The sequence below is a fragment of the Oncorhynchus mykiss genome, chromosome 7 (assembly GCF_057628025.1).
Source record: "Oncorhynchus mykiss isolate SJ-2025 chromosome 7, ASM5762802v1, whole genome shotgun sequence".
NCBI lineage: Eukaryota > Metazoa > Chordata > Actinopteri > Salmoniformes > Salmonidae > Oncorhynchus > Oncorhynchus mykiss.
In genome coordinates, this window is record NC_143028.1 from 7,792,133 (window position 1) to 7,812,034 (window position 19,902).

Sequence of the window (19,902 nt, forward strand, 5' to 3'; positions counted from 1 at the left end):
AGTTGACCTGTCAGTGGTGGGGGAAAAGTCAGTGTCTGAGTGAATGTGTTTTAATTAGAGTTTGTATGTAATGCTCATTATTAACACAATTTTCAATTGTCTTATTGTAGGGTGAAGCCAAAGGGAAAAGTTGATATGTGGGTGGACAATAAAGATGTGTTGTTCTATACCATTCTATTATATCTAACACAGGTAGAATGCTACACTAATTACAGTGACCTATAGACATGTGGTTGAATCCTAGACATGTGGTTGAATCTGCCTCTGTCTGGTTCTGCAGTGAAATACCTGCATACCGTATCCACAAAGTACCTCAGAGTAGGAGTGCTGATCTAGGATCTGTCCATATAATATTATTCTCTATGATCTAAAAGACAAACTGATCCTAGATCAAGTTTAAGACATAAAACAGAACCTTGAGACGGGGTTAATGGTTAGGATCCCTAAGTTAAAGAGTTAATAATTTGTAGATGCAACAAGCTGCCAGGCTTCCATTAATTTCTGAGAAGGTCACATTGTCCACAAAGTGTTCATGACAGGGTCAGGAGGGGAAGTTTACATCCTACAGGGTTTAACGGCCTGGTTCGTTCAAGTTTAAACTTCCTAAAAACCAGTGATGGAGTTTACACAAAAATGATCGCTTTCCATAAATGAGTTTAAAATAAGGAATGAATTGAGAGAGTGATTGAGAGAGAGACAGAAATAGAGTGTGTTTGTGTGTGTTTAAATTATGTTCATTCTTAAATCTATGTGGAAATTAAGAGAAAGGGGACAAACAAAACACGCAGAGTATTCTTAAAGACGATTGAGGATAGGTTTAAAGAGGATTGAGGATGGGTTAGTATCCATTATGAATATGAGTGGTGAGAGATATGGACAGATATTTCATCCTAATATGAATAAGGCTGCACAGAAGAGACCAAGTGACTTTCCTTCATGAATATTTGAAGTTACAGAGACTAAAGTCCATTGTCACGCAATGGATTCAATCTACTTTATGAAGGCCGATAATCGTAAAACATTCAATAATGGGGACTCCGCCCCTCCATTCTATGTTACCATGGCAAAAAGTGCAGACGTCACGATCGAAAGAAACACTGTATATAAGTATTGTACCTTTTAATGAAACCGGGAGCTTGGATGCGTGTCCGGTAGGAGTGACACGCGTGGATAAGGGCACATCCAGGGGCAATACATTTTTCAATTAGTTTTTAAGTAAATTGGGATTTGATTGTTCAATAAGTTTATTTTTCCTCCACAAAACTGCAAACATGGGACGTGGAGTAAGTGCGCTTTTTCTTTCCATCTTCACATTCCAGCTCCTCCATGAAATGCTTCTGTAGCCTAATTTACGCAATTCTTAATGGTAGGCTGCTTGTCAAAAGTGGTATCAATTAAAAAAAGATAATACGGTCGAAGTTGTTTTCAAATGATCACATGTACGTAGATGGCCGCATTTTTCTTTCAAAATGCCTGCGATGGGAAAGTGACTTCCGCATTTTGTAGGCTGAACAAAAGTTGCTTCCATAACGTGTCTTGATCGAGTGTCAATTAGGGTTAAAAATGTTTTTTTTTTTTACATTGATACTGAAGATCCACAGGTTGGTTAGCTTGGATCTAGTCGCCAAGGAGAAAAGCTTGTAAGCGCTACGATGATAGAATTGGCGGTGTAAGACAAGTTTGAAGATTGATACAATGTTAATTTTCATCCAAGTAAACTGCCGGGAAAGTGGCTACAAATATGGCGTGGTCTGTTTAAATTCGAGTTGCGGGAAGTGGAGGCAGACATGCTATATGTGACTTGTATTACTTTGAGATACACGGTCATACAGAGCCTGCAGCCCACTTCTGAATATAAGTGATGGTCTTTGTTTCAATGAGTCTTTCATGGTGACTTGTAACCCGCTTGACTGAATTTTGTTCCCCAATGAAAAATATAGGTAATATTCAGATTCGTAATCAATTGGTTAAATGTAGTTGCGACTGTAGGCTGTTACAAAAGTCTGTTCTTCATAAATTGAATAATAACCCTAGTCCACCCCATTCACAATTTCAACCATGCGCCAACGTCGTCGGTGTTTATTTGTTTTTGTCATGCTCGTTGAACGTAGTTTTTATGTAGATGGCCTAATTTGGAATAATGCACTTTGGTTGCTTAAAATGATAGTTCTGGATTTGAGCAGGATGCCCTTATCTACTTCCCCAGAGTTAGACGAACTCGTGGATACCATTTTTATGTCTACGTTCAGTTTGAAGGTATTTGCTAACTAGCGTTAGCGCAATGACTTGAAGTATATAGGAACACGCTAACACTAGTTAGCATTGGCTCACGAAAATACCTTTAATAACTTAATACTGGACGCAGAGACCCAACAATGGTGTCCACGAGGTCATCTGACTCTGGGGAAAATACAGAACTGTTCCTTGATAACATTTGAGCACCTGCAAAATCTATTTAAAAAATAAATGTATTCCACATAAGGCTTAATTGTTGTATATGGATTTGGCATATGGTTGTGTATGACATTTCTTGTGTAGCCCACATTCTGCGAATGTTCAGATAGGCCTACAATGTGTCTTTGGGAAGACCTACGTCAACTACAGCCCCCTCATGTATTAATGAAAGTAATCGCTTTTCCAAAAAACAATCGTTTTTATTCAATTTGATACAAATCGGTCCAAGACAAATGAAATCTCCTAGTTGCTCCAATGCTGTTCAATACACTAGATTTGTTGTATATTCATCTCATATCGAGGCATATTGTTCTAGACTTGTAGAATTAAGTGTGTTTTTTTTTATGGGCAATCCTTAGTCAATAGGGTTTTTGTCATCACGCCTGTCTAAATAACTACCTGCAATTTTATGGTGATGGAAAATGTATCAATTATTGGGGTGATTTTTATTTGATGTTTTATATATATTTTACAGCTACCTACCTGTGACTCCTGTATTTGGGTACTGTATGGCAGACTGGTGGGATATCGGGGAGGTTAATAGCATCATATAAAACGCTCGCCACTCCCTGCTGGGCAACGGATCACACGGGCACAGTGATAAAATGCATTCACAGCTACAGTAAGAGAGGGGTGATTAGAGAGACAGATTGGTTGTATGATGTGAATGCAGAGCAGCAAACCTCTGTGTTTTGGATTCTTTCCCTGTATGGTGGTGAACACTCTGCTCTGCCCCCAACTCTTCTGTCCTCTTCTCCGCGCTCCGGTCCAGTACACGCACAATAGGCACAGATGCTTGGACAGCCGGACTAATGATTTCCAGGAGACTGCAGAGAGGGATGAGAGAGGGGGGAGTGAGAGGTACAGGGAGAGAATGAGGGTGACATAGGGCTGGCGGGAGCAAAGGGTTGGTTAGAGTGGTGAGGTATATGAGACCGCTGTGAAGATGAGGCACCAGTTGCTGCATTGTCATCATTGTTCATAGGCTCCTGTTCAGAGGGAGCTAGCATAATTTTTCTGAACTGGTTGAATGGCAGATGGAGGAAAAATTCAGTTTTTCTGTAATGAAATGGAAAATCAAGAGGTATGATAGTATACAATTGCTCACTGTCAACCAATTGAAACGCCCAAAAGTTCCTTCCTGAAATGGAATACTATGGCTATTGTTTCCATCTCTCAAAATAAACTGTGATCTGAAAACAAGGCTGTTTTCCTGTAATGTTATTAGGGCGCATTCTTTCTTCGTTTTTCCACTTCTTTTCTCGCCATCTTTCATCAAGGGGGGTCATTGTTTTAAAGATTCCACCACTGAGTGTGATGGAAAGTGGCTTGTGGAAAATCTCCACTGTAAACAAATGAGGCCTAGAATATGTCCAAAACAAGGCCTTTTTATATGGTGAAGTAATTTGGGAGTTATTATATTTCTCTCCAGTGTTCCATCTCTGAGCTACTATCAGGTTGTGGCCTCAGCTGACCATTCTTTCCCCCCAGGGGTCCACTGTGGAACCAAGAGACCTGCTCTCTAGCGCTCTTTAAAACATTATTTTTTGTTGCTCTCTCTCCTGAGGATTTCACATTCTTTCCGCTCGACAGTCACTATGTATTAGGCATCCCTTTTGTCACACGCCACCCCATCTCTGTGACAGAGAACACATCTCACCCCCACTGCCCCTTTCTCTCTCCTGCTCGATCTCCCTCTGCTCGTTTGGCTTAGCTGCCTGAACATTATGGAGAGTTCCACACATTATTACACCTTCTGTTTCCTCCACTGTAATTTCGATTTGTTCCAACTGCAGAGGGAATTGTAAAAAAAAAACGTTTGTCCCATAGGCCTATTCCCAATCGGCATTTCGCAATAGCCACGTGCATTCTGTTCTAACCTACATTTCAGACTAGTGCAATAAAGGAAGTTGCATCCCATTGATTCGTATTCTGCTTTTAACTGTGGTTCCTGGGGTCTTAAGGAGAAACACAGGCATTCACCATCTTTTGTTCTGTGGGAAAACCGACTCTTCCAGTGGACGTGGTGGGAGTTTTAAATGCGTTTCTTGTGAATAAATGAACTTTTTTCTGAACTGAAGAGAGGGAGAGAAAAGGGGGAGGAGAGTAACACGTGACTCGGTCCATTCAGATATCTGAGAGGTGTGGTTATGTCGCCTGTAGCAACGGGGCAAAGTCCCAGGGCGAGGAGGAGCCAATATGCTTGAGTGAGCAGCTTTTGTATTTGGCACATGTACAGAAGCAGGAATGGTGTTCACAGGAATTCGACCCTGGCTGTAAAATATGCACCCGCTCGACCGTCTCTTATGAACTTTTGTTGATCTGGCGGTGGTGGTGTTTTAGCGTAAAAGTGAGAGGCCCCTCATCTCACTGAGGCTCTGTTCTGTCTATTGCTGTTGTTTTTATGAGGACAGTTGTTCTTTCAAACTTTCTGTCCTCTTGGAAAGGGATGTCTTGCCAGCTTCACCCCCTTCTCCACCCACCCTATGTTCTTGCACTCTCTTTCACACATAGTTGTTTCTCTTTCTGTCCCTGACTAATTACACTCACTCCCATATGCAATGTTCATGATAACAACGATTACGCAGTTGAATATACTACTCTAAACTATGGGAGAAATGGTATGCAGACCCAAGCCATGTTTACCACAGTGGTGTTGCTCCCACTCCCAGATCAAACCATTACAGTAATCCCATATAAGAATGCGGTAAGCCTGGTATCTTAAGTGTTTTGCTAAGAGGGTCTGAATAAATTCCATGACTGTACAGTTTGTCCAAAATAAAGTCACTCTAAAGATCTATTTCTCTGCCCCATTTTTCATTATTGTTTTTACGTGGTTCTCTATAGAGGTACAAAGCCTCATTGTTCTCAGACTTGTAGTGGGACAACTGTTGTTTTTGCATGATTGGTCTTGTGAGAGATTCCACACAATTGCTGACATCCACACTTTTTTTCCTGTTTTCAGTGCAGTAGCTTCCTGTTTCGTTTGAGAGACAGCTGAGTAATACTTCCAAAACTCCCTTCCTTGCTTCATTGTGGTAATAACGGATGTGTACACAATTGGGAAAGTAAAAGGGATATTTCTAAATAGTATTAGTAGGGGGGGGGGGGGTGCATTTTCAAGAAGGGCAAGTCTGTGTGCCTGTCAACTAATAAAAAGACCACAGGGGACTGCGACAACAGATTCCTTGAGGGCCCGGAGGACTCCAGCAGGACTTGTCGTTCCACCTCTACCCTTTACTGTTCCAACAGCAACAAAAAAACTGGTAGGACCCCTAATGTTGGATTCAGTTGTAACCAAACAACAAAGTTTAATTATCAGTCAAGCCCCTCTGACTTGGGGATCACATTCTGAACCAGGAACTGTCTTGCTTAGAGTCAAGCAGCTTTTGTGTAACCTCATAGTGTCAAATCAAGAGAAGCATGTAGAGCTCTCTCCCCCACAGCCAAAACACTTCTGAACACCAGTAGAACCTGAATCATTTATGATCGCTAACTGCCTTACCGATGTTTATCTGGTACTGTGCGTTATCCTGTTACCGCAGTGTCCCAACACCCTCCCCTTTTCAGCCGTCTAGCTGACACGCATTCTTCAACAGGTCTTTGTCCTCTTCCCAAAAGTGACCGATTTGATAATGGAGAAAGGGAAGAGTGAATGAACAATGTGTTTGCAGAAGGTGAGGTGCCAGGGTTATTTTGGACTTTCACAATGAGATGACTCCAGAGGAAGAAAGTTCTGTGTGTACTCAAGACCTCAAGGCCTAATATTCTGACATTACTGAATTGCAGTGGAGTATGTTGAAATGACCCTCAGCCCCACCCCTCCCACAGCTCTCCTTATTGACGCAGTTGTGCAAAGTGATGGTCTGTGACATGATTGTTCATTAAGCATTCCTCATGAACTTCAGACAGATGCCATTTTCAAACATCTGAGTTTCTTCTGCTGAGTAGTGAAAGTAATTGTGCTATCTAGCACAGGTCGTAGACTCTAAAAGGTGAAAGCCTACTGGGTGATAGTCCAAAAGGGACAGCCACAACTATCTTTGTACTGGTTGCACCATACCTGTCTAGGTCACGTTTGTTTTGTAAATGATAACTGGGCTTACGTTCAGTAGAACAATGCTACATCAATAACCCACAAGTTGTTGGGTGACTTCTGGTAAGTCATTTGTACCTGAAAAATGAGCATTTTTATCCTTTGTTCAAATGAGTGCTTCTCTAATTGACTCAATGAATTACCTTTTCAAGAGTTGGGCCCCCAGACTTGGGTTTTATTAATGCCTCGGAAACACTATGGGAAACTATACTATAAGCAGATTCTGTATCAGGGGCTTGAGTTGGGTGATGATTTTATTTTTTCGGGCAGAGCTCTAAAGGGCCTCTTTCTACCTATTCTATTATGTGTTTGTGTATATATATTTCTTATCGCTCCTAACTATCTTTTCTTGCCCTCTCTGTAGGAAGGACGGGAACAGTATGAGCTGGCGGCGACCTCTGAGCAGGGAGGCAAGAAGAAGAATGCCAAGGCCATGAAGAAGGAGAGGGACATGGATGAGTTGAAAAAGGAAGTTGATCTGGTGAGTCGGCTTCTCTCACTTTCATTCTCTTTCAGGACCTGGGAAGTTCATCTTTAAATCACAAGTCTTGGTCACTCGTGTGTTGATGTCACTGACTTGGTGTCAAGCTTGGCGCTGCATGTAATGTACTGTATGTTTATCTCGATGGTGCGGAAGTGCAGTGCAATACGATTGTGAGTGACATGTTCCTAATCTCTGTCCCATAGGATGACCATAAACTGACCCTGGATGAGCTCAACCGCAAATACGGCACCGACCTTAGTAAGGTAAGTCTGGAGCTTCACTGATTTTCATTTCAGTTGGCAATTCATTCATCTCCTCTGCACTGTTTTCTGTTAACAAATTAGTTACTTATCGAACACAGCTGGAGGGCAATTCAGTTCGGTTCTCCTCAATTCGAATAGTTTCAATTATTGAATAGAAAAATTAAGTCAAGTGATGGACTTCAAAGTTCTGCTCAAGTTATGGGTTTCGGACTCTTGGGATCTCTTCCAATTATTAAACTGTGGAAGAAGGGGGTTATCATTGAGTTGGATGTGACAAATAAACAAGGCAATTGGAGGAGGCAATACGAGAGATGCTTTATCCCTCTTTTACATTCATACAAATGGACTCTTGATCATGATTGGGAGATCAAGGGGAATAGTAGATTACCGCCTCCAAACCTAGCAGCGCAGCCGAGTGGTCCTTTTGAATAATTCACAAGCAGCAGGCTCATAGCACCTCAGCCCAGATTTAGGATGCGCTCAATCCCAGCAGAGGAGATGGCACTGTTTTCATTGTTTGCAGCGAGTTGCCTGGCAACTGTCAGCACCTCGACTCTCTCCAGAGCCCCATTGACTTGTTTCTCTGTTCTCTGCCTGATGTGAAATTAGAGTTATGACTTGGCCCTGCAGTGTCTCTGTCTGCCACTGACAGACCTCGCAGAGAGATATTATTGTGTTGACAATTTGCTTCCTCTCTCCTTATCACGTGCCGTGAAAGAGAATCTCAAGAATGGGGAAGGGTGGGGTACCTAGATATGCCTGAATATAGCAATATACTTGATTTTAAAAAGCAAGGGTCGATAATGGTATACCCTTAAAAGATTGGGTGGGAGGGAAGCACCCATTCTTTTAAAATGAAGTATCCTCCTACAGCATCTTAATTTGAGGTCTCAACATGTAAAGTAACACAACCAATTTTGTATTTCCTCAGGGGTTATCCAGTGCTAAGGCTGCTGAGAACCTTGCCCGTGATGGCCCCAATTCCCTGACCCCTCCTCCCACTACCCCTGAGTGGGTGAAGTTCTGCAAGCAGATGTTTGGCGGGTTCTCCATGCTGCTGTGGACTGGCGCTCTCCTCTGCTTCCTGGCCTACGGAATCCAGGCAGCCATGGAGGATGAGCCGGCCAATGATAACGTAAGATTCCAAGATGAAGAATGTTGATTTGATTGACATTGTGATGGAATTGAAAGCAGATGATGCTTGGGTTTTGTAGTTCTTTTGTACTGGTGTTTGTGCGGGGGAGGTTAACTTAATTCTAACACGTTCTGCATCTTTGTCCCACACAGTTGTACCTGGGTGTCGTACTCTCTGCTGTTGTCATTGTTACTGGCTGTTTCTCCTACTACCAAGAGGCCAAGAGCTCAAAGATCATGGACTCCTTTAAGAACCTGGTCCCACAGGTACTAGCTGTTTTAGAAACACTTCTTTTGAAGGTGTTCCCCCCCCCCCCCCCCCCCCCTTATTGTTACATTCAAAGATTAATCTTGTGTCCTCTGCCTTGTAGCAAGCCCTGGTTGTCCGTGACGGTGAGAAGATGAACATCAACGCTCAACAAGTGGTGGTTGGAGATCTGGTGGAGGTGAAAGGTGGAGATAGGATTCCCGCCGATTTGCGAATCATCTCTGCCAGCGGTTGCAAAGTGGGTACTTTAAAATCCTCTTGCTCCAAATACGTCACGTTCCGCCCATGTCCGTGCCATTCATTATTGTATTAATCTAATTCCCTCCCCACGTAGGTGGACAACTCCTCCCTCACTGGTGAATCTGAGCCCCAGACACGTACTCCGGACTACTCCAATGACAACCCCCTGGAGACAAGGAACATTGCCTTCTTCTCTACCAACTGTGTTGAAGGTACTTTAACAGAGCAGAGTTGCTCAGATGAGAAACAAACCAAATAAAAATAAATTCTGCCCAGGGACCACAGATTAATAATTAGGAATCTAGCTAAATCTGGTACAAGGGCGTGTTGTACAAATAAAACAAACCAAACCAAACCATAACTGGGCTAGCTTTGATGAAGTCCTGTTGCTGTATAAAGTATGTCCACCATTTCTGAGGTTGAATCACTGTCAACTGTGCTGTTAAACAGTAGTCAATATGATGTCCTGATTGTTAAATGAAATCTGCACGTTATTTCCTGCAGGAACTGCCAGAGGTATTGTCATCAACACTGGTGACCGCACTGTTATGGGTCGTATTGCTACCCTCGCCTCTGGCCTGGAAGTCGGACGTACCCCAATCTCCATTGAAATTGAGCACTTCATCCACATCATCACCGGTGTGGCCGTCTTTCTGGGCATGTCTTTCTTTGTCCTGTCCCTCATCCTCGGATACTCTTGGCTGGAAGCTGTCATCTTCCTCATCGGAATCATTGTGGCTAACGTGCCTGAGGGTCTCCTGGCCACTGTAACTGTGAGTACGGTCTTTCGGGAGTGCTTTTTTCCCCCCCAAACACTTCAGTACATTGCCAATTTGTTTCGACAGACATGTTGAGTGACTTTTGGCTTTCTCCGTAGGTGTGTTTAACTCTGACTGCCAAACGTATGGCCAAGAAGAACTGCCTGGTGAAGAATCTCGAAGCTGTTGAGACCTTGGGCTCCACCTCCACCATTTGCTCTGACAAGACCGGAACCCTGACTCAGAACAGAATGACCGTGGCTCACATGTGGTTCGACAACCAGATCCATGAGGCTGACACCACAGAGAACCAGAGCGGTACCTCCTTCGACAGGAGCTCTGCCACCTGGGCTGCCCTGGCTAGAGTCGCTGGCCTGTGTAACCGTGCCGTCTTCCTGGCAGAACAGAGCGGTATTCCTATCCTTAAAGTAAGTGTCTCATTTCCCCAGAGTGAATTGACAACCGTATACACATGGAGCTATCGACAGGAGTTCAGCATGTAATGCCTCTAAAAAGGCTCAACAGGGGTGTCTTTCACCTTATGTAATTCCTCTCCTGTTGCCTGAATGCCTCATATTGCCTCAGCCCTTGCAATCCCCTGGAATATAACCTCTCCCTCCGTTAATCATCTCACCTTGGACTAGCTGTGATTACCACACTTAATTTCACCCCTTATTTTCAGTTTCTCTTTGTCACGGTCTTTGTCTTCTACCAGGCTCAATCTACAAAGATTTCCTTTTCATTCAGTCTGTTTAAATTGATGGAGGTTATTTTAATGTCTTGGGCCACTTGGAAGTGCTAGTGGGTGAAAGAGAATGTGCGCCAGTGGCGTACCACGTCCACTTCATCTGCCTACTCGTTTCCCTCTCACAGAGAGATGTGGCTGGTGATGCCTCAGAGTCTGCCCTGCTGAAGTGTATTGAGCTGTGCTGTGGGTCTGTGCAAGGCATGAGAGATCAGTACACCAAGGTTGCTGAAATCCCATTCAACTCCACCAACAAATACCAGGTAGGGCAATGGCACCCTGCCACATGAAATAAGGGCAAATAAGTTTTCAAGAAGTCTTTGAAAACCCTTCCCTTTGGCACAGAGATCAATATGGTTATGCCTATTCTGGTAATCTGTTTTCAAAATGGCTGCTCCTATAATTTTATCCCTTAGCTCTCCGTTCACCTAAACAAGAATGAGGGTGAGTCCAAGCATCTGCTGGTGATGAAGGGAGCCCCTGAGAGGATCCTGGACCGCTGCTCCACCATTTTGATTCAGGGCAAAGAACAGCCTCTGGATGATGAGATGAAGGACTCTTTCCAGAACGCCTACATGGAACTGGGTGGTCTGGGAGAGCGAGTGCTGGGTAATAGTCATTTATTTCAGCCATCACTAGCCAATACTACTGTATTTTTGTTATTCCATCTGTGTTGTAAAATGATCCAATGTGAGGTGTAAAATTGTGCTTTTGCTCCTTTTTTCAATTCACATTTTCACAATTTTGTATCCGTCTAGGTTTCTGTCATTTCCAGCTCCCTGATGACCAGTTCGCTGAGGGCTTCCAGTTTGATTGTGAAGAGGTGAACTTCCCAACTGAGAATCTGTGCTTCGTTGGCCTAATGTCCATGATTGACCCTCCCCGTGCTGCTGTGCCTGATGCTGTGGGAAAGTGCAGGAGTGCTGGAATCAAGGTATGGCAATGTAATACTTGACACGACTCTTCAGTCAATCCACATAGCAGCCACTGTGATCAGACCACTCCTCTTCCCTTCCTTCCCTTAGGTTATCATGGTCACTGGTGATCATCCTATCACTGCTAAGGCCATTGCCAAGGGTGTGGGAATCATATCTGAAGGAAACGAGACTGTTGAGGACATTGCTGCTCGTCTGAACATTCCAGTCAATGAAGTTGACCCTAGGTACGTTGCGATTTTAATTTTTTTTTTTTTTTAAATGTTATGTTATTGGAAACAACAGTAAAACCCTTGCAGTTTCTACATTTTTTCATTTTTAAAGTCCTTCTTCAAAGATCTTATTCAAGCTTGAATGTCAGGTCCTTCTCATGAGCGCTTATAGACATTATAGAAATGTCTTCATATCAATGGGATTTCCCATAAAATAAAGGGTACATTTTTCACAGGGATGCCAAGGCCTGTGTGGTCCATGGCGGTGACCTCAAGGACCTGAGCGCTGAACAGTTGGACGACATCCTGAAATATCACACAGAGATTGTGTTTGCCAGAACCTCTCCTCAGCAGAAGCTGATTATCGTGGAGGGCTGCCAGCGCCAGGTAATATTCAGCTCAACTTAAAGACACTAGGCCTATCTCACGAGAGGTAAACAGAGTGACTGTAGCGTAGATAAATTCCTTTCAAATTAAAAATGTGTTTACCAGTTTTCTCTCTCTAGACTTCTCTCTCCATAGACTCAAACACCTCTCCTCCTTATCCACAGGGTGCTATTGTGGCTGTGACAGGTGATGGTGTGAACGATTCTCCTGCTCTGAAGAAGGCTGACATCGGTGTTGCTATGGGGATCTCTGGATCTGACGTCTCCAAGCAGGCTGCAGACATGATCCTCCTGGATGACAACTTTGCCTCCATCGTGACTGGTGTTGAAGAAGGTAGAAGCAGCATTTCAGTGGATTTAGAATGTTTGGGGTTCCTTCTATTCTGCATTATTTTCACTAACGTTATGTATGTACACTTTCCTAGGCCGTCTGATCTTTGACAACTTGAAGAAGTCCATCGCCTACACCCTGACCAGTAACATTCCAGAAATCACACCCTTCCTCTTCTTCATCATCGCCAACATTCCACTGCCCCTAGGGACCGTCACCATCCTCTGTATCGACTTGGGAACTGACATGGTGAGGAATTTGTACATTTAAGATTTTTCTTTTCTAAATCTCTGGTAACTGTTCAGTTTTAATTCTAATTGTTGAAATCGTCCTCAACTTTGCAGGTCCCCGCCATCTCCCTGGCCTACGAAGCTGCTGAGAGTGACATCATGAAGAGACAGCCCAGAAACTCCAAAACAGACAAACTGGTGAATGAAAGACTTATCAGCATAGCCTACGGTCAAATCGGTAAGACCGCTTTTCACAAAGCCTGACTTGCGCAAAACAAAGTGTTTTCATTCTTAGATGAAAGATTAACATCTCATACACCTCAAACTGGATTCTAGACTCTTAAGTTGACTGGGTGGTTTTGGGATCAGCTGGAAGTGGGGTATGTGCCAGAAATAGCCTCCCTGGTGATAAGAGAAGGGGTCTCTGAGTGATTATGGGATGTTTCACACTTTGGTGATGGAGCCAAAAATAGGTTTAAACCAGAGGTTTCCACGTGAGCGGGACTTTCCTTAAGAGGGAACACTGATATGGACAGGATTCACATACTGCGGTGTCATCATATCATGGGTTGCGAACCTCTCCCACCAACGTGATACTCCTTGGGAATCACTGTAGGGCGGCAGGTAGCCTAGCGGTTAGTGTTGGCCCAGTAACTGAAAGGTCGCTGGTTCGAATACCCGAGCCAACAGGGTGAAAATCTTTGCTCCGTGCCTTGAGCAAGGCAGTTAACCTTAATAAGCTCCAGGTGCACCCTACTACTATGGCTGACCCTGTAAAACAACACATTCTCCTGCACCTGTCTGGTGATGTGACAATCAAACTTGAAAACATTTTTTTAATGGAGATTGATGCAACATAGAAAAACCAGCAGACAGAATGACATGTATAGAATCTGATACAAATGCACCCATCTGATCCTGTCTCCCCATCTCTCCATAGGTATGATCCAGGCTTTGGCTGGGTTCTTCACATACTTTGTGATCCTTGCTGAGAATGGGTTCTTACCCTCCAGACTGCTAGGTATTCGTGTGGACTGGGACAACAAATTTTGCAACGACCTGGAGGATAGCTATGGCCAGCAGTGGGTGAGTATGCAGACACCAATGTGGTTTTCACAAGCCTTGTTGATTGGTCTGATTCTAGATGATTAGCTGACTGTGTTTTGACGGTTTCTCCCTCTGTTGCTGACTGTTTCCATCAGACTTATGAACAGAGAAAGATTGTGGAGTTCACCTGCCACACAGCATTCTTCGCCAGTATCGTGGTTGTACAGTGGGCTGATTTGATCATCTGTAAGACCAGGAGGAACTCAGTCTTCCAACAAGGAATGAGGTGAGTACAGTGGCCGTTTTGAAGAGCATCGGCTGTTGTTCGTTTTTGTTGTCAAAGAAATGACTTGATTTTAAATGCTGCTTCTGTCCTCCTCAGGAACAAGATTCTCATCTTCGGCCTGTTTGAGGAGACCGCCCTGGCCGCCTTCCTGTCCTACTGTCCTGGAATGGGCATCGCCCTCAGAATGTACCCACTCAAGTAAGTAAAGACCCTTCAGTTAGGTACACTTCATCTCTTAATAAAATAATTTGTAGTACCAAAAATACTTAACTCTTGGAGGACTTCTATTAAGCTTAGCTATGTGTTGCTTAAAATGTTAAGGTCTGTTCTTGGTGTATTCTGGTCTGGAGTCATTTCAGTTCTGTTGTTTTATGTTTCGTTTTTCTTTTCTCCTTAGACCCAGCTGGTGGTTCTGCGCCTTCCCATACTCTCTCCTCATCTTTATTTATGATGAAATCCGAAAACTGATCATCCGACGCAGCCCAGGAGGTGAGGCTAAATCCCTTTAGTTATTACTGTGACGATCTGTAGTACTTGTTCATACAAGTTCTCAGTTTGGCTCTCAAAACCACAAGATTTTCCCTCGTACTCAGGAGGATAATAAAGGCTACCTAAATATGCGGCCTTACTATCTGGCAAACAAGCGAAGTCTGTAAATCTTTAAGCAGCAGCACATTTTTCAGATGTGCAAGACAGTGGACACAGACACGTTTGGGAGTCTAGTCCACTCCATTGACAACTGCTAATGTAAAAATGGCTTTATAAAATGCATTTGATGTGAGTAAACCGGTATGCTATCAGAGACCATGTTAAAGACGTCGGTCACTTGACTGTCTTCCTCCGTGATCGTCTGAACCACACACGGATAGTTAACATGATCATTGTTTATGTATGCTACAGCCTTCCTTAGTCCACCTGTTTTACCAGAGGTAATTGATCTCTAAATCCTGTTTTCCATCTTCTCTCTTTTAGGTTGGGTGGAGAGGGAGACGTACTACTAGAAAGCATCCCGTTTGCATCGCTCAAGTTCTTGCATGGTTGTCTTGCTGCTCGGAATTTTAAGTTCTGTGAAATGTGGATGTGTTTTTATATAGGGAATGCGTGATACTAAAACACTGAGATCGAGATGATGAACCAAGACATTTGACATTGTGTGCCTTGTTTCTGGAACAGGACCAATTTTATACATGTTTTTAACAGTAATATAAATAAACTTTCAGTCAGCTCCCACTTTGGTGTGTATGGTTTGTGCATGTGTGCTTGCACGTTTCCTCATTGCAACTTGGAGACTTTCCAGAATGAACACAGCATCAACAGATCTTCAGGTCCTTCTTTTCCTATCCTTCCTGGAGTCTCTCTACTCTCTCTGTTTTAACCATGAACACTGCTATCAGTGTGCAGTCAACGAACACCAGCTAGTTGTTCACTGTCATTGTAGTACAGAATGTAGACTGTATTTCATCTCACCTTTTGACCCATTCACATCACACTTTATCCATCTACTGCCTGACATTAAACACTACACACACTAGCAAGCCTGTGTCAGAGCAACCGTCTATCAGAAGCACAAGGCAAGACTTATCAACTGGCAGCACTTGAGTATAAAAATCCTGCTGACAACATTGTGGCTTAATATGTATATTTCATTCAAACCCACTGTATAATGCTTACAGTAGCAATGCTCTCCTGTGGGTGGGTGTTCTAAAATAAAGTAGCTATGGAATGCCTAATCCAATATCCTACCCTTGAGGTTTGGGAATGAAGCTAAACATAAAAAAAAAATATCCACCCACAAGTGGTGAACCCCTAGTACCACTGACGGCATGTCCAAAAGAAGGAGAACTCCTGATTTCTCTGTGAACATCCCTCCTACGTAAACACACTGCAGGTAGCCTAATGGCTAGAGCGTTGGACTAGTAATCAGAAGGTTGCAAGATCGAATCCCCGAACTTACAAGGTAAGAATCTGTCATTCTGCCCCTGAACAAGGCCGTCATTGAAAATAAGAATTTGTTCTTTACTGACTTGCCTAGTTTAAAAAAGAATTAACCGCTAGTTCAAGTTCCTGCCATAGAAATTGTGAAAGGAACAACCACTTCTGCAGCATTGTCAACTAAGAACATGTAGATCTACTTACTGCAGGCTACATTGTCGACAGCTGCAACCAGACTTATCGAAATAAGAAGCTAAGCTACCTACTGTTCAGAACTTTTCATTGATAACCCCCCACTCAGACTGAGCACACTACAATTGAACCTAGCTTGCTAAAGTAGGCATTTCACATCCCGTCTGTCTGTGGAGTGGAAGACGCTTGAGACGACAGTGCACACAACATCCCATCCACAAGGAAAGAAATCTGTCACAAGCTCACAATCCCCAAGCTTGGGGTGTCAGTGCACAGTCCAGTTTTGTCCGTCCCTACCGGACTTCATCTCTGGGAGAAGATGGTGGATAAATGAAGATGTTTAAGAGGCTTTAACATAGATTTTTTTTGTCACAGTCCAGTCTTAAGGGGTGACTCTCCCATAGACACCAATATGATAGCAGCTGGGTCTGCTTAGTTCATTGACTGTTTATGAACTAGAAACAATTTGGGAGTGGGATGTCTCTCTTCCGTCTCTGGACAGGCTGCGTGACAGCGTGTGGGTTGACAGTGCTGCATAATCTCCACACCTCCCTTACTCTCATAGGACGGCCTATGTGGCTTCCAGTTAAAGGGATAGTTCATTCTCCAAAGCCAAAGTTTGTCATGCCTCAAATGTGGCCTATAGTCGAGCTCCATATCCCACGGCATCTGTTGTGTAAATGTCTCAGGATTCAAATGAATAGGAAAGATTTGTACCACTGAGGTGAACTATCCTTTAATGTAAGGTGAAAAAAACATTATTCTTACGGAAAGAAGTTCTATCTCCCAGGGGTGCTTCTGGCAGGTCTTTAGCAGGTCTGGAAAGAGGCCAAAAATGAGAGGGGTGAGAAGAGTGAGGCTAGAAATAGGTAAAACAGACATGGCTAGAAATTCCACTTGATTTAACACAGACCTACCAAAATGTCAGCCAACTACATTCTTGCACTGAAAAACATACTGAATTATTAACTTCCACACGGAACTCTGCATTCAATGAATGAGAATGACCATTCTAGATCATCCCCATTTCAGTTCTATGGTAGTTAAGGCTCGTATGTACAGTAGGCATGGAAACAAACCGACTTGGTTTCCACCGTGTGGAATTTGAGGTTTCTATAGTGATTTGGCCGGATTCAGCCCTATTCAAGATTATTTCCATTCATGGTGTAGGCCTATCGAAGGGTAGAATGTTTAAACAACACTGTGAGAGAAGGAATGTGGTTTCATTCATATCTTCATCTGCAAATATCATCATGAAAAATATTAGAATGAGTACAATAGTTAAAAAATATATATTGTTAAATAGTGTAGTCTAGTGGTTACATAGTCACTGAAGGTCATAGTCTGAAACTTTTCTGTTATCAATAGCATGTCGTTGGTAGTTCCTATCGCTTCCTGATTTTCATTGTCAGGAACCAATACACGCAGTCAAAGGCTAGCTTTTTCAAGCAGAAATTCGCATCGTGTAGCTCTAACTCCAAAAAGTTTTGGGACACTGTAAAGTCCATGGAGAACAAGAGCACCTCCTCCCAACTGCCCACTGCACTGAGGCTAGGTAACACGGTCACCACTGATAAATCCATGATAATCCAACATTTCAATAAGCATTTCTCAATGGCTGGCCATGCCTTCCTTCTGGCTACCCAAGCATCCCCAGCTTCTCCTTCACCCAAATCCAGACAAAAGATGTTCTGAAAGAGCTGCAAAACCTGGACCCGTACAAATCAGCTGGGCTAGACAATCTGGACCCTCTCTTTCTAAAACGATCTGCCGCCATTGTTGCAACCCCTATTACCAGCCTGTTCAACCTCTCTTTCGTATCGTCCGAGATCCCTAAAGATTGGAAAGCTGCCGCGGTCATCTCCCTCTTCAAAGGGGGTGACACCCTAGACCCAAACTGTTACAGACCTATGTCCATCCTGCCCTGCCTATCTAAAGTCTTCGAAAGCCAAGTTAATAAACAGATCACTGACCATTTCGAATCCCACCGTACCTTCTCCGCTGTGCAATCCGGTTTCGGAGCCGGTCACGGGTGCACCTCAGCCACGCTCAAGGTACTAAACGATATCATAACCGCCATCAATAAAAGACCGTACTGTGCAGCCGTCTTCATCGACCTGGCCAAGGCTTTCGACTCTGTCAATCACCGTATTCTTATCGGCAGACTCAAAAGCCTTGGTTTTTCGAATGACTGCCTCGCCTGGTTCACCAACTACTTTGCAGACAGAGTTCAGTCTGTCAAATCGGAGGGCATGTGTCAAATCCGGACCTCTGGCAGTCTCTATGGGGGTACCACAGGGTCCAATTCTTGGGCCGACTCTTTTCTCTGTATATATCAATGATGTTGCTCTTGCTGCGGGCGATTCCCTAATCCACCTCTACGCAGACGACACCATTCTGTATACTTCTGGCCCTTGCTTGGACACTGTGCTAACTAACCTCCAAACGAGCTTCAATGCCATACAACACTCCTTCCGTGGTCTCTTAAACGCTAGTAAAATCAAATGCATGCTTTTCAACCGTTCGCTGCTCGCACCCACCCGCCCGACTATCATAACCACCCTGGACGGTTCCGAAATAGAATATGTGGACAACTATAAATACCTAGGTGTCTGGTTAGACTGTAAACTCTCCTTCCAGACTCATATTAAACATCTCCAATCCAAAATCAAATCTAGAATCGGCTTTCTATTTTGCAACAAAGCCTCCTTCACTCACGCCGCCAAACTTACCCTAGTAAAACTGACTATCCTACCGATCCTCGACTTCGGAGATGTCATCTACAAAATAGCTTCCAATACTCTACTCAGCAAACTGGATGCAGTCTATCACAGTGCCAACCGTTTTGTTACCAAATCACCTTATACCACCCACCACTGAGACCTGTATGCTCTAGTCGGCTGGCCCTCGCAACATATTCGATAGACCCACTGGCTCCAGGTCCTCTATAAGTCTATGCTAGGTAAACCTCCACCTTATCTCAGTTCACTGGTCACGATAACAACACGCACCCGTAGCACACGTTCCAGCAGGTATATCTCACTGATCATCCCCAAAGCCAACACCTAATTTGGCCGCCTTTCCTTCCAGTTCTCTGCTGCCAGTGACTGGAACAAATTGCAAAAGATCGCTGAAGTTGGACACTTTTATTTCCCTCACCAACTTTAAACATCAACTATCTGAGCAGCTAACCGATCGCTGCAGCTGAATATTGTCCATCTGTAAATAGTCCACCCAATCTACCTACCTCATCCCCATATTGTTTTTATTTACTTTACTTTTCTGCTCTTTTCCACACCAGTATCTCTACTTGCACATCATCATCTGCTAATTTATCATTCCAGTGTTAATCTGCTAAATTGCAATTATTCGCTCCTATGGCCTATTTATTGCCTACCTCCTCATGCCTTTTGCACACACTGTATATAGACTTTATTTTTTCTACTGTGTCATTGACATGTTTATTGTGTTATTGGCTTGTTTATTGTTTACTCCATGTGTAACTCTGTGTTGTTGTCTGTGTCACACTGCTTTGCTTTATCTTGGCCAGGTCGCAGTTGTAAATGAGAACTTGTTCTTAACTAGCCTAAACTTTTAAGGTCAGGAAAGGCCAGATAGGAGCACCTATTACATTCAAGCACCAACTTACATATCGGCTAGACAGGTCAGGTCAGGTCATAAGGTCATAAGCAATCATATGGTATCTCTTTTGGTATCGCTTTGATCCAAGCACCAACACCTCACTATGCGGTGTGCTTAGTTTACTGCACTAAGGTGTGTGCTGTTAAAAAATGGTATCTGTCTGGTTCTCTCTTAACGTTTCAGCTTCATTTTAATGAGTGCAGATCGGAGCAGTGGGCCATATCTCCTCCCTACAGCCTACTAACGACGCTGGCTCCACAGTAAAGA

General features: G+C 43.5%; 1 protein-coding gene across 1 annotated transcript; it reads left to right on the forward strand.

Moving 5' to 3' along the window:
• Positions 1-1,135: 1,135 nt before the first annotated feature.
• Positions 1,136-15,051, forward strand: LOC100136183 (Na/K ATPase alpha subunit; the record flags this gene model as incomplete). Its single annotated transcript, NM_001124459.1, is given in 22 exon segments — positions 1,136-1,283; positions 6,915-7,031; positions 7,238-7,297; positions 8,229-8,432; positions 8,585-8,698; positions 8,803-8,937; positions 9,034-9,151; positions 9,444-9,712; positions 9,817-10,125; positions 10,571-10,705; positions 10,859-11,051; positions 11,201-11,376; positions 11,468-11,604; positions 11,826-11,976; positions 12,141-12,309; positions 12,401-12,555; positions 12,651-12,774; positions 13,477-13,622; positions 13,739-13,869; positions 13,966-14,067; positions 14,267-14,358; positions 14,842-15,051. Coding segments are annotated over 22 exon segments (3,078 nt in total).
• Positions 15,052-19,902: the final 4,851 nt, after the last annotated feature.